General features: G+C 42.4%; 1 protein-coding gene across 1 annotated transcript in view; it reads right to left on the bottom strand.

Annotated features, from left to right (window-relative positions):
• The window catches only part of LOC137328900 (potassium/sodium hyperpolarization-activated cyclic nucleotide-gated channel 1-like), a 218,280-nt gene extending 213,920 nt beyond the window's left edge, over nt 1-4,360 (bottom strand). The window contains exon 1 of the mRNA XM_067994379.1: nt 4,173-4,360. Coding sequence (XP_067850480.1) covers nt 4,173-4,360 — 188 coding nt within the window. The remainder of the gene's footprint in view (nt 1-4,172) is intronic.
• Between the last annotated feature and the right edge of the window lie 7,700 nt (nt 4,361-12,060).

Raw genomic sequence — 12,060 nt, forward strand, 5'->3', positions numbered from 1 at the left:
GCAAAGAGGAAGTATGAAATTAAATTATCAAGGAATATGAAAAGAAATAGTAAAGTATTCTACAGACACATAAATAACAAAAGAAAAATCAGGAGAGGGATAGGGCCACTAAGGGATACACACGATAAACACACAGGTAATGACAACAAAATAGCAGAAATATTGAATAATTACTTTGCCTCAGTATTTACCAGGGAGACTAACAAGGTGGGTATGACATTAGAAGAAGGGATCAAAAAAGATATAAAGACATTTAAGATAGAAAGGGGGAGATAACTGATAAACTATTCAAATTTAGAGAGGATTAAAATCCCTGGTCCGGATGGATTGCATCCGCGCATATCAAAAGAAGTTAGGAAAAAGATAGCAGAGGCACTATTACATATATATAAAAATTCATTAGAAAAGGGACTAGTGCCAGAGGACTGGTGGACAGCTAATGTTATTCCTCTATTTAAAAAGGGAGCTAGAACAAGTTGAGGGAACTATAGACAAGTTAACTTAACGTCGGTGGTGGGAAAGATAGTGGACTACTTAATCAAAGGTGTAATAGAAAAACATCTAGAAAATGAATATATAACAAAGAATAGTCAGCAAGGATTTCAGAAGGGAAAGTCATGCTTGACCAACCTTACTGAATTCTTTGAAGGAGTAACAGAAAGAGTAGACAACGGTAATGTAGTAGGTGTATCGGGATTATCAAAAGGCCTTTGATAAGATACCGCACTGTAGACTCATGATTAAGGTCAGAGCATGTGGAGCCAGGGCACAGGTATCAGAATGGATAGCAAGCTGGCTACAAAGCAGAAAACAGAGAGAGTGGGGGTTAAGGGGAACTGCTCAGACTGGCAAAAGGTGGAAAGTGGTTTTCCACAGGGATCGGTGCTGGGACCACTGTTGTTCACAATTACATTAACGATTTGGACTCGGGAATCCAAAGTACAATTTCAAAATTTGCGGATGACACAAAATTGGGGGTGCAGTTAATACAAAGGAAGAATGCATCAAAATGCAAGAAGACATTAATAAACTTGCAGAATGGGCGTGTAATTGGCAAATGAATTTCAATATTTCAACAAAGGTAAGTGTGAGGTGGTGCATTTTGGTAGGAAGAATAAGGATGCCACATACTGCTTGGATAAGAGTCTAAATTGAGTAGAGGAGCAAAGGGATCTCGGGGTACAGATACACAAATCACTAAAAGTAGCGCCGCAGGTTTATGAGGCCATAAAAATGGCAAACCAAGCACTCGGGTTCATTTCCAGAGGGACAGAATTGAAAAGCAATTTATTAAACTTGTATAGAACCTTGGTTAGACCACACTTGGAGTACTGTGCACAGTGCTTGTCTCCATATTATAAAAAGGATGTAGAAGCATTGGAGAAGGTGCAAAAAAGATTCACAGGGAGGATACCCGAACTGAGAGGGTATACTTATTTGGAAAGACTAAACAGGCTGGAGCTCTTTTCACTAGAAAAGAGAAGGCTGAAGGGTGACCTGATTGAGGTCTTTAAGATAATGAAAGGGTTTGATAGGGTAGATGTAGAGAAAATATTTCCACTTGTGGGGGAGTCCAAAACCAGAGGTCATCAATATAAGATAGTCACTAATAAATCCAATAGGGAATTCAGGAGAAATTTCTTTACTCAGTTATAAGAATGTGGAACACACTACCACAAGGAATAGTTGAGGCAAATAGCATAGATTCATTTAAGGGGAAGCACATGAGGGAGAAAGGAATAGAAGGGTATGCTGATAGGGTTAGATGAAGTAGGGAAGGAGACTCCTGTGGAGCATAAACGCCAGCATAGACCTGTTGGACCGAATTGCCTGTTTCTGTACTGTAGGCTCATGTAACTCTATGTAATTTGCGCCCAATTACCGATAGTGCCCAAAGCAGAACCTCTACCCCCATGATCTCTAAATGTAAGGAGTCTTACAACACCAGGTTATAGTCCTGATGTGGAGATGCCGGTGCGGATGGACTGGGGTTGACAATTGTAAACAATTTTACAACACCAAGTTATAGTCCAACAATTTTTATTTGAAATCTACAAGCTTTCGGAGGCTTCCTCCTTCGGCAGGTGAGTGAGGAAGGAGGAAGCCTCCGAAAGCTTGTGATTTCAAATAAAGCTGTTGGATTATGACCTGGTGTTGTAAGACTCCTTACATTTGTCCACCCAAATCCATCACCGGCATTTCCACATCATGATCTCTAAAGACAGACTACCAGGTTGTATTTTCTAAAAAGGGCAGTGGGGGCAAATAACTGCAGTAACCCAGCATCTGAGCAGCATGGAGACAAGATGATCCTTCCCATGTGTTATCCCTGTGGATTCGAGGCTGACTGAGCCCCTTGTGTGCACATTGGAAATCGAGAATGCAATTCAGTTACCGGCCTCCGACTGCCAGGGAAATAGCCGGCCGATTGGGGCGAGCTGCCCCAACACTTGTGTTCATTTCAGTAAGCAGAATGGTCGTGCAGCGTTGGTTTAGATTTATTTTTTTAAAAACACACACGTTTTTAGAAGAATGTGAACAAAGCTTGCACTGTCATTACACAACACTACCGGCGCAATGTTAAAATGATACAAGATCGCCTCTCGGGGTGAAGCCTCACTTTTGCCGTTACTGGCCTAGGTGGGCAACGAAACCTCGCACCACCGCATCGCAAATCTTGGCGCAAGTCTGAGCATTGGGACTGAACACCAGTGAATGGACGTGAATACGCAAAAGCATATCTTGCACCGAGAGACGGCCCCATTCAATCCTAAGACATAAAGAGCAACTCACAAGTCTCAAACAGTCGACTGATATCTACATCGTGCCGCTTTATTCCAACAGATTCTCCGGCTGGCTCTGAAGGAGAGGGATCTGAGATGCATTCACCACACGTTTTCTCAATCAGAAACACGGTGACCTCTAACAGTTTGTATTTGTACTTTTGTGTACTCCTATCTGGACAATATTATTTTTTTTCTAAATTACCCATAACAATATTAATGACAACACTCTGCCAGTTATGGGGAGAAAAAAATGTTTTCCGAAGTCACCAGTAATGGTCAATAGAGTTGCACTCGCCCTCACGGGTAGCCAGCTATTTATACAGTTGTGCATTTGGCAGGTTCAAGACCCGAATTGCTTTTAAGGCTACGATCAGATCTCGGATGCAAATTATCCAACCCCACTTCCAGCAACTCCTGGCCGACTTCACCTTGACTCGCTTATTGGCCGCAACGATTGCTTTTAATGGTTATTAAATTATATTTTGATAGAAGGATCAATCGAAGTTTGCTATTCCACCTTGATGTGGAATGTTAAAGGACATGCGGCGGAATTTTTCACATGTTTTCTGATTGTCCCGGACTGTTGATGGTATTTGTTTTCAGCTACCTTGGATAGTTACAGACTGAGAGAGCGGGCCGTAGACTGTGCGGCAAGATCCGAACCTTGGACCCCCCTCCCGTTCCTTTAATATGAAAGGGCTATTTCAGTGAATAGATTCTATGAAGTAACCTCAGATTCCGTCAAATAACTAAACAAGCCAAGCATGGCATTTATGAAACAGGTCAACGGTAGAAAATAACGAGTTTCAGCAATAAAAGAGGTGAATTTGAGGGCAGTCCCTCAGTGCACAGCTTGCTGTTGTAACTATGGCTGAGTTTGAACTTGTCGCTTAAACTGTTCATTTTCCTGAAAATGTTACTTTAAAAAAAACATGTTTCAATGACAGACAAAAAAAAACGCATCATCTGCACATTTCAATCATTTTATTCTGTGATCGGGCCAATTATTCGACAATAATAAAAAAATACTTGCACAAAAGTCCACCACTCTAGGTTTCTGTAGAATTCAGATCAAATCCAATGCAAGGGCTGGGATCGATTAACATTCTGGATTAACCAATATAACCTGTTCAGCCTGCAAAAAAAAGGTGACTTTCTTTTACAGAAATGATCTGAACCAAAGCTGCTGAAGGAGCTAAATTCGGGGCAACTTTGCTGCTGAATAAAATCGACATTCTGTCAATGCTCGAAGCAGCAATGACAGGATGACCTATAGCAGCTGGAAAGTTCATCTTTTCAGAAACGATCTTATCGGGGGAATATTCTTCTTTTAAAGGATTATAACCGGGTTAGGTCCGGTTATTTTGATGCTAAATGGAAACTTACCGAAAATCGCTGTACGGGTGTATAATCCAATATCCGGCCGTTTTGACCCTTTGCTGCTCTTTCTCCACCGCCCTTTGGCTGCCGAACATCCGCAGAGAAAACTTGTTGACCCCGGGCTGAAGCAGGGCGGTGAAGTGGCTCTGCATGGAGCTGTACCGCGGGTATTCATCGCCGTCCTGGCCGAGCATCGCATCGTCCCCCCCTCCTCCTCCTTCGACCTTAAAGCCGACCGAATTCTGTTCCTTGCCGCTCTGCTGCCCGCTCCGGTCGGGCTCGTCCCCGGTCTCAATCCTTTTCCTCCCCGGCACCACATTGCCGTCCGGTTGCTGCTCCATGGTGTAGGTCTGCTTGGGGTTCCCTTCCATGTCGGGAGGCTGGTCTCCTCGCTGGTGGCAGTGATGGGCACTCGGAGGTGAGTGCAGACTGCCTCGCGATCTGTAATCTCCGTTCGTGTTACATTTGGTGGTGTCCTTGGTCGGATCGGCTTCCCTGCTGCTGCAAGACTCTTCGACTTTGTTGTGGTTGGATCCGGTTTCTGCGGCTCCCCCTCCTGGCAGAACATTCATCCTGATGCTCTGATTCTTCCCCCTGTCATCTTGCTTCCCCATCCTCCTTTGATATGCTGAAGGTGGAGAGGAGGGGAGGGGGGGGAGCTGTTAATCCGCTTGCTTGCCTGCCTGCCTGCCTCCTTTCTCACCCACTTTCTTCCCCCCCCCCCCCCCTCTCCCTGCACACCGCAGCCTGTCTGCACCGCCGTCCAAATATCAATCCAGACCCCTGTCAAGATGTGACACGGACCGGTCGAATCTCCAAGAACGTGACTTTGCCACTCAACATGCAGTCAACGTGACTTTGAGTCGGCACCTTTCCGCTTAAAGGGACAGCGTTCTCCACCAACACCATCGTAATATTCGACTGCTTCACCCGACTTGACATTGTAACATTTTAGGAAGGGAACTCGGCCCAATAAAGACAACTGCGCTGGAAATATCAAAATTGAAATACTTTAGTAGGATTTTTTTTACACATTACCCATACCTTTGAAGGGGGACTTAAAGTAATACAGTAAATGCTGGGTCAATGATAGGAACACTAGAAACAGGGGTAGGCCATTCAGCCCCTCGAGCCTACTCCACCATTCAATTGGATCATGGCTGATTTGCACCTCAACCCCATATCCCTTACCTAACAAAAATCAAAAAACCTATCTCAGCTTGGATCAAAATAACTGTGAGGAAAAAGATAATTTCTATAATTAATTTATGACTTTAAGCTCCCTTTTATATTCTGTCACAGTTAAAAGTAAAGTATAAGATGGAGATGCAAGAGTAGTAATCATCAACAGCTGGTGGTCTTCTGTTCCATGATAGAAGTGTGTGGCCCACGTCTTTCAGGACCAGGCAACATAGAAACATTCAGAGATACAAACTGTAGCCATAACATATTTTAGCTTTTAATCAGTTTATACCCACAGCATGATTTATGAGTATATTGCTGTCATTCAGCAACTCTCTAATATCTCAGTTATTCGCCTGCAAGGGCTGAGATTGTATTTCCACTGGCCTCCCCCATCTCAACGCTGTGATTGGGAATAGAAATATATATTTTTTAAAGTAATATCATGGGGGCACCGCGAAACTGCCCCAAGAGACGGCTCTTCTCTACTTCGGCTCCACGTTTGGCAGTTGAAGAATCGAGGACAGAATGCCATTTCGAGGACAGAATAGACATTTCCCCATTAAACTTGCTCCCCGATAAATTATTAAAATGTACTTTCTGGGGGATATTAGTTTCTATAACTTCAGACATGCTGAAGAGATTTCCAATGTGAGGGGAGAAGTGCTTTCGTCAATACGTGTGGAAAAAAACCCTAAATTCATTCTTCTTCAATGCATGTAACAACCCGAACAATTCTTTCACCCATGGTGACTAATGGGACAAGGCGAAAGCCATCTCAGAATGTCATTGTAAGAAGGCGGCCCACCATCATATGATAGAATCTAACGGAATGGCACATCACCTTGTGACCCCATGGTGCCACCAGAAGAACTCATAAAGAAGGTTAATCTCAACTGCACTGTCATTAGCAAAACGGGCTGTACTGCAATAACAGGAGAGTGAAGAGGCTTTCCAGCAGTAGGGAAATCCATTGCTAGGCTGCAGTTATACTGCAGTAACTGGACTCTGTGACGTGCGATGTACAGATGGCAGACTGGAAATCTACCGCTGTAAATCGCACTAAGATCAGCCTGTATCAGCATTCTGTCCTCGATTCTTCAATTGCCAAACATGGAGCCGAAGTAGAGTAGAGAAGAGCCGTCTCTTGGGGCAGTTTCTCGGTGTCCCCATCAGGTCAGCCTGTGTGCGTTTTGACGCCCAAGCTAATGTTTGGAGAGAATGGCCAGCATCCTCGGCCCTCTAACATTAAAGGCATTGAAAAAATAAGATTGCATAGGACTGATGGTCCAGAGGACTGACTAGTCACTTTTAAAATGCGACTTGTCACTAAGCTAGATTCATACTGGATCCGGTGCAAACTAAAACTAATGTTAAGTACCTACTGGAGAAGGTATCATGCTGCTTGCCTAGCGGACTCAGTAGTCAGACCACTTTTTGTATTGATATGCATCTGAAATCGCTTTACATCAATTTGAAAATGACAGCATAACTGTACCCTTAAATATGACAAAATAGCACATAGATCACGGGACAGAATGAGGCTTATGAGATATATGGGATTCCAAATGGTCAGCAATCTAGAAAGGATTCATGCGGGGGGAAAGGGTATCAGGTACAATGGGAACACAATAATAAAATCAGAAAAAGGGGCAGCTAGGGTTATATAAAGAAGGAACGGAGGGATGTCATCGGTGGAACACAATATGTAAAATGGAAGGTTAATCACTAGCAAGGCTTGTAGTACATTAAGTGGTACAACAACAAGGTGCGGCTGGAGAGAACTGAATGAAGGATTGATATTTCATGAATTTGACTCTGGTGATCATTGAAAACACAGAAGAAACTGTACCAGGGCACAAGAGATTATTAGCAAAAATGAGAGCGCACAATATTGGAAGTAACCTTGTGACATTGGTAGGGAGGTAAGAGACAGAGCAGGGATAAAGGGAACGTTCTCTGATTGGCAGGATGTGACAAACGGTTTTCCCCAGGGATCTGTACTGAATACTGCTTTTGACCATATGTATTAATGACATGGATGAAGGAATAGAGAGTTGTATGTCCAAGTTTGCAAATTACATTAACTTAGGAAGCACAGCAAATTGTATGGATGAGAGCAGGAAGCTACAAAGGGATATAGACAGACTATGTGAGTGGGCAAAACTATGACAGATAGAGTTCAATGTGGGGAAGTGTGAGATCATCCACTTTGGATCTGAAAAAGATAAATCATAATATTTTCTCAATGGTGAGAGACTGGGAGTTGTGGAGGAGCAAAAGGATTTAGGTGTCCATATGCACAAATCACTTCAAGCTAGTGCATGGGTGCAAAAAGTAATCAAAAAGACTAATGGAATGTTAGCCTATCTCAAGGGGGTTTGAATTCAAAAGTGAGGAAGTGATGTTTTAGTTGGTCAGACTCTATCTGGATAACTACATTCAGTTTTGGGCACCAAACCTCAGGCAGGATATATTGGCCTTGGAAGAGATACAGCGCTGATTCACCAGAATTATACCAGGGTTTAAAGGATTAAATTATGGTGACAGACTGCATACATTTGGCTTGTATTCCCTTGGATTCAGAAGGTTGAAGTGTGTCTAATCGAGGTATGTAAAATGATAAAGGGATTTGATAGCGTAGATACAGAGAAATTATTTCCTGCAATGGGGGAAACCCAGAACAAGAGGGCATAGAATCTTAAAATTAGAGCTAAGCCATTTTGGGGTGAAATCAGGAAGCATGTTTACTTGCAAAGGCTAGTGGAAACCTAGAGCTCTCTCCACCAAAAATTTGTGGATGCTGAGTCAATTGAAATTTTTAAGACTGAGATTGATAGATTTTTGTTGGGTTAGGGTATCAAGGATATGAATTGAAGGTGGGTAAATGGAGTTGAGGAACAGATCAACCATATGAATTAAAAGCAGGAGCAGGCCATTTGGCCTCTCGAGCCTGCTCTGCTGAAATTAATTATATCATCTACCATGATATAATTAAATGATAGAATAGGCTCAAGGGGCTGAATGGCCTACCCCTGTCCCCATGTTGCTATGTTCCTTTGCAGAAACAGCCACTCCATTTCTTGTCAGCCAAGCTATTCTAGTCCAGCTTTGACATTGGCATCCACCAAACAATATGTCAAATTGCCCAGGTATGTTCTATCCACAAAAACAAAGGACAAATGTAACCTAGCAAATTACCACCCTGTCACCCTCTTCCCAATCATCAGGAAAGTGCTGGAAGGAATCATCAATAGTGTCATCAAATGACATGTACTCACCAATCACTTGCTTGCCAATGCTCAACCAGGTTCCACCAGAATCATTCAGTTCCAGACCTCATCACAACCTTGACACAGACATGGACACAAAAGCTGAATGACAGAGGAGAGGTGAGTGTAGCTGCCCTTGACACCAAATCAGCATTCAACTGATAATGGCCAAGAAGCTCTAGGAAAACCGAGGTCAATTGGAGTCAAGGAGAAAAACCTTTCAGTGGCTTGAATCATACCTGATACAAACGAAAAAGATCGTGGTTGTCATAGGCCAGTCATCACAGCCCCAAGACATCACTGAAGGAGCTCCTCAGGGAAACTTCCTCAGCACAACCATCTTCTGCTGCTGTATGAACAACCTTCCCTCCATCATAAGGGTCAGGAGTGGGGCTGTCTGCTGATGATTGTATAGAGTTCAGCTCCATTCACAACTCCTCTAATAATAAAGCAGCCCATGCCAGCCTATAGCAGGACTTGGACAACACCCAGTCAGGGATGGCGTTAGCCTTCCGGGGGCCCCATGCAAAGGTTCGGTTTGGAGCCCCTACATTCTTTCTTTTCTTATCACTAGATCTGCTCAGGGATCCTGACTGGCTCAGGCCCCATACGATTGTATGGGGGGGTGCTCAGTTCTAATGCTGCTCCAGCACTCAGGCTTGGGCTGATAAATGGAAGGAGCATAGGTGCCACATAAGTGCTCGGCATTAACTATCTCTAACAAAATAAATCCAGCCACCTCCCATGACCTTCAAATGCACCACCATCACCAGGTCCTCCACTAATCAACATCCTGGGCATCATTATTCATGACAAGTGAATCAGCCATATCAACACTGTGACTACAAGAGTAGGGCAGAGAGCAGATACTCTGTGATGAGTGGCTCACCTCCTGACTCCTTAAAGCCTCTCCATCATCTACAAGACTCAATTCAGTAATTTGATGGACTACAGTACTCACTAAGTGCCTGGAAGGGTGCTCTGCAACAACATTTAAGAAGCTTGACAGTATCCAGCAGTGAGCCGTCCATTTGAAAAGCTCCCCTGCCACTGGACTCAATAAGCATCCTCTCCATCACTGTCGCACTGTTGCTGAAGTATACATTAATGTCCCCACCGCAAATAGCGGGTGCATTGGTGCTATACGCATTGGACTATCCCCTCCATTTGCAACATTCATGACGTTCAGAAGAAAGAACTGGAATATCAATTAAATAGATTTAATGCTAAAATGTCTACAGCTATGTATTAAAAAAGATTTAGCTATTCCTTTGTAAAAGTATATAATGATTTTGGATATTTTAGAATATTCCTTTATTAGGTGTAGTTGGAAAGCAGAAATATAAATGATTATACGTGAAGTACAGTTTTAAGGGTAGGAGGTGGCGGTCGTACTATAGTGGAGATGAAAGATAATCTGCCGTCTACTTTGTACTTTGCTATGTACTTTGTTACTGCTGTCAGTGCTGAGTAGTTCAAGATGTAACCCGACCCCAATTAGAGGTGATGAAATAGACACAGTAATTGGACCTTAATGAGGTACGAACTACTGAATGAACACCTGTTTCTGCCCAAAATACACTGTAAACTGCAACTTTATAATTGACAATAACAGAAATGGAAATGGTTAGCGCTTTTTGACCAATTTAAACGATTGCCCAATTTAAACGTGAACAGTTTAAGTGGTAGGGGCTATATCTACAAAGTGCGCTGTAGCAGCTCACTAAGTTTACTTCAACAGCAGTTCTCAGCCCAACAACCTGTACCACCCAGAAGGACAAAAGCAATATGACCTCCAAGTCACACACCATCTTGTCTTGGACATATTCCGCCATTCCTTCATCGTCCTGGGTCAAAATCTTGAGTTCCCTACCTAACACCATCGAAGGAGCACCATCAGCATAAGGATTGCAGCGGTTAAAGGAAAAGGCCCACCACCCCTTCAAAGGGCAATTTGGGGTGGGAAATAAATGCAGCTTTACAGTACCATCCACATCTCCTGGACAAATACATTTTTGAAAAATGGTTAAGTCACAGTCTTTGCATGGTCTAGTACACGACCAGTGATTCTGGTTCTGTGGGGTGATGGTATTATCATTAAATTGACCTAAGGATGTATTACTTTGTGAAAAAGATAACATTTTTGTTATATAGTTTGTAGCAGAAACATGATCAGTGATGGGATGATGTGGCTACATTATTGTCTGTTTACATTTCTGGCAAAGTGTTTGGCATGGCACCGTGACAACACCACTGCTATAATTATATAATGGAAAAGCAAGCGTTGGATTTACTGGCAGGTTAGCCTGCTACAAAGTGTCATGTTATTTATCATATTCTGTCAATTAATCATTGAGTCACCAATTATTTAAGAAATGCCATTTTGATGAAATATGCTTGGGAATTCTTTTTTTCAGTTGTTTGTGAATATGCAATGTGACACTTTGAATCATATCAAACTACACCACTGTGTGTCACTCGCCTATGACTCCTTCGTAATGAAAGCTACACAGGACTCTTCTGTTTTCCGAAACAAAAAACAAGATAACTTTCCCCCTATAAGATAGTATTTATATTCCAGGTCAGCCCACTCGCCTGATTGAATAGGATTTCAGGTTGCTTCATTTGATGTTGTTAAATCGAAGTATAATTTTGACAAACGTGTTAGTCACCAAATTGGGTCATTTATTTCGACACAGCTAATCGCGAGCTGTGGAATAAACATAAATAGCATTCGGGATATGGTGATTGCTGTAATCTTGACGATCTTTATTTTTAGCTGTAGTCTTATGAATGCCCTTACAAATAACTCACGGTTGCCTTTTTTAAGATACTTTAACTACTAGTTGTCAATTTGAGTTACTTGATCTGGTTTGATGTCAAGATCAAACAGCGACCTTCAGATCTGATACTTTACGCACCTGAATTCTTACACACCGTCTGGGAACTTGCCCAACTGTATCAAGGATCCAACACTGAGGAAATCTTTTTGCACACTTCAAAAATACAACACCCGAAAGTAATTCCATGCTATGAATTCGAGGAACATGTAAGCAATTTATTTTAGTAGATGCATGCTCGTGTTGTTCAGTGAAGATGCTTTCCCTGTACAAGTAGATTTAGATATAATGTTTTCAGTGAAACAGCAGTGCATTGAGGCAGGTGCTGAAAGAAATGGGATGGCAGCAATTCTGCTAATAGATGAATATTTCCCCTTCGAATAAATTCCAAATATTTTCACTGTGAAAATAAAGGAACAGGAAATGTTCCGTAAACGTGTTTTTCTTTCTGACAACGTATTGTCTACTCCCAATCATTTTCTCAAAGCCTAGGACGCCGATTAAAGTGGCGGATTTGCTTTGTAATAGCTTCCGATTGCATCTAGGTTTTCCTATTTATAAATTAAAGTATTAAAACTTTGGGTGAAACACTGAGAACAT

The sequence above is a fragment of the Heptranchias perlo genome, chromosome 1 (genome assembly GCF_035084215.1).
Source record: "Heptranchias perlo isolate sHepPer1 chromosome 1, sHepPer1.hap1, whole genome shotgun sequence".
Classification (NCBI taxonomy): domain Eukaryota; kingdom Metazoa; phylum Chordata; class Chondrichthyes; order Hexanchiformes; family Hexanchidae; genus Heptranchias; species Heptranchias perlo.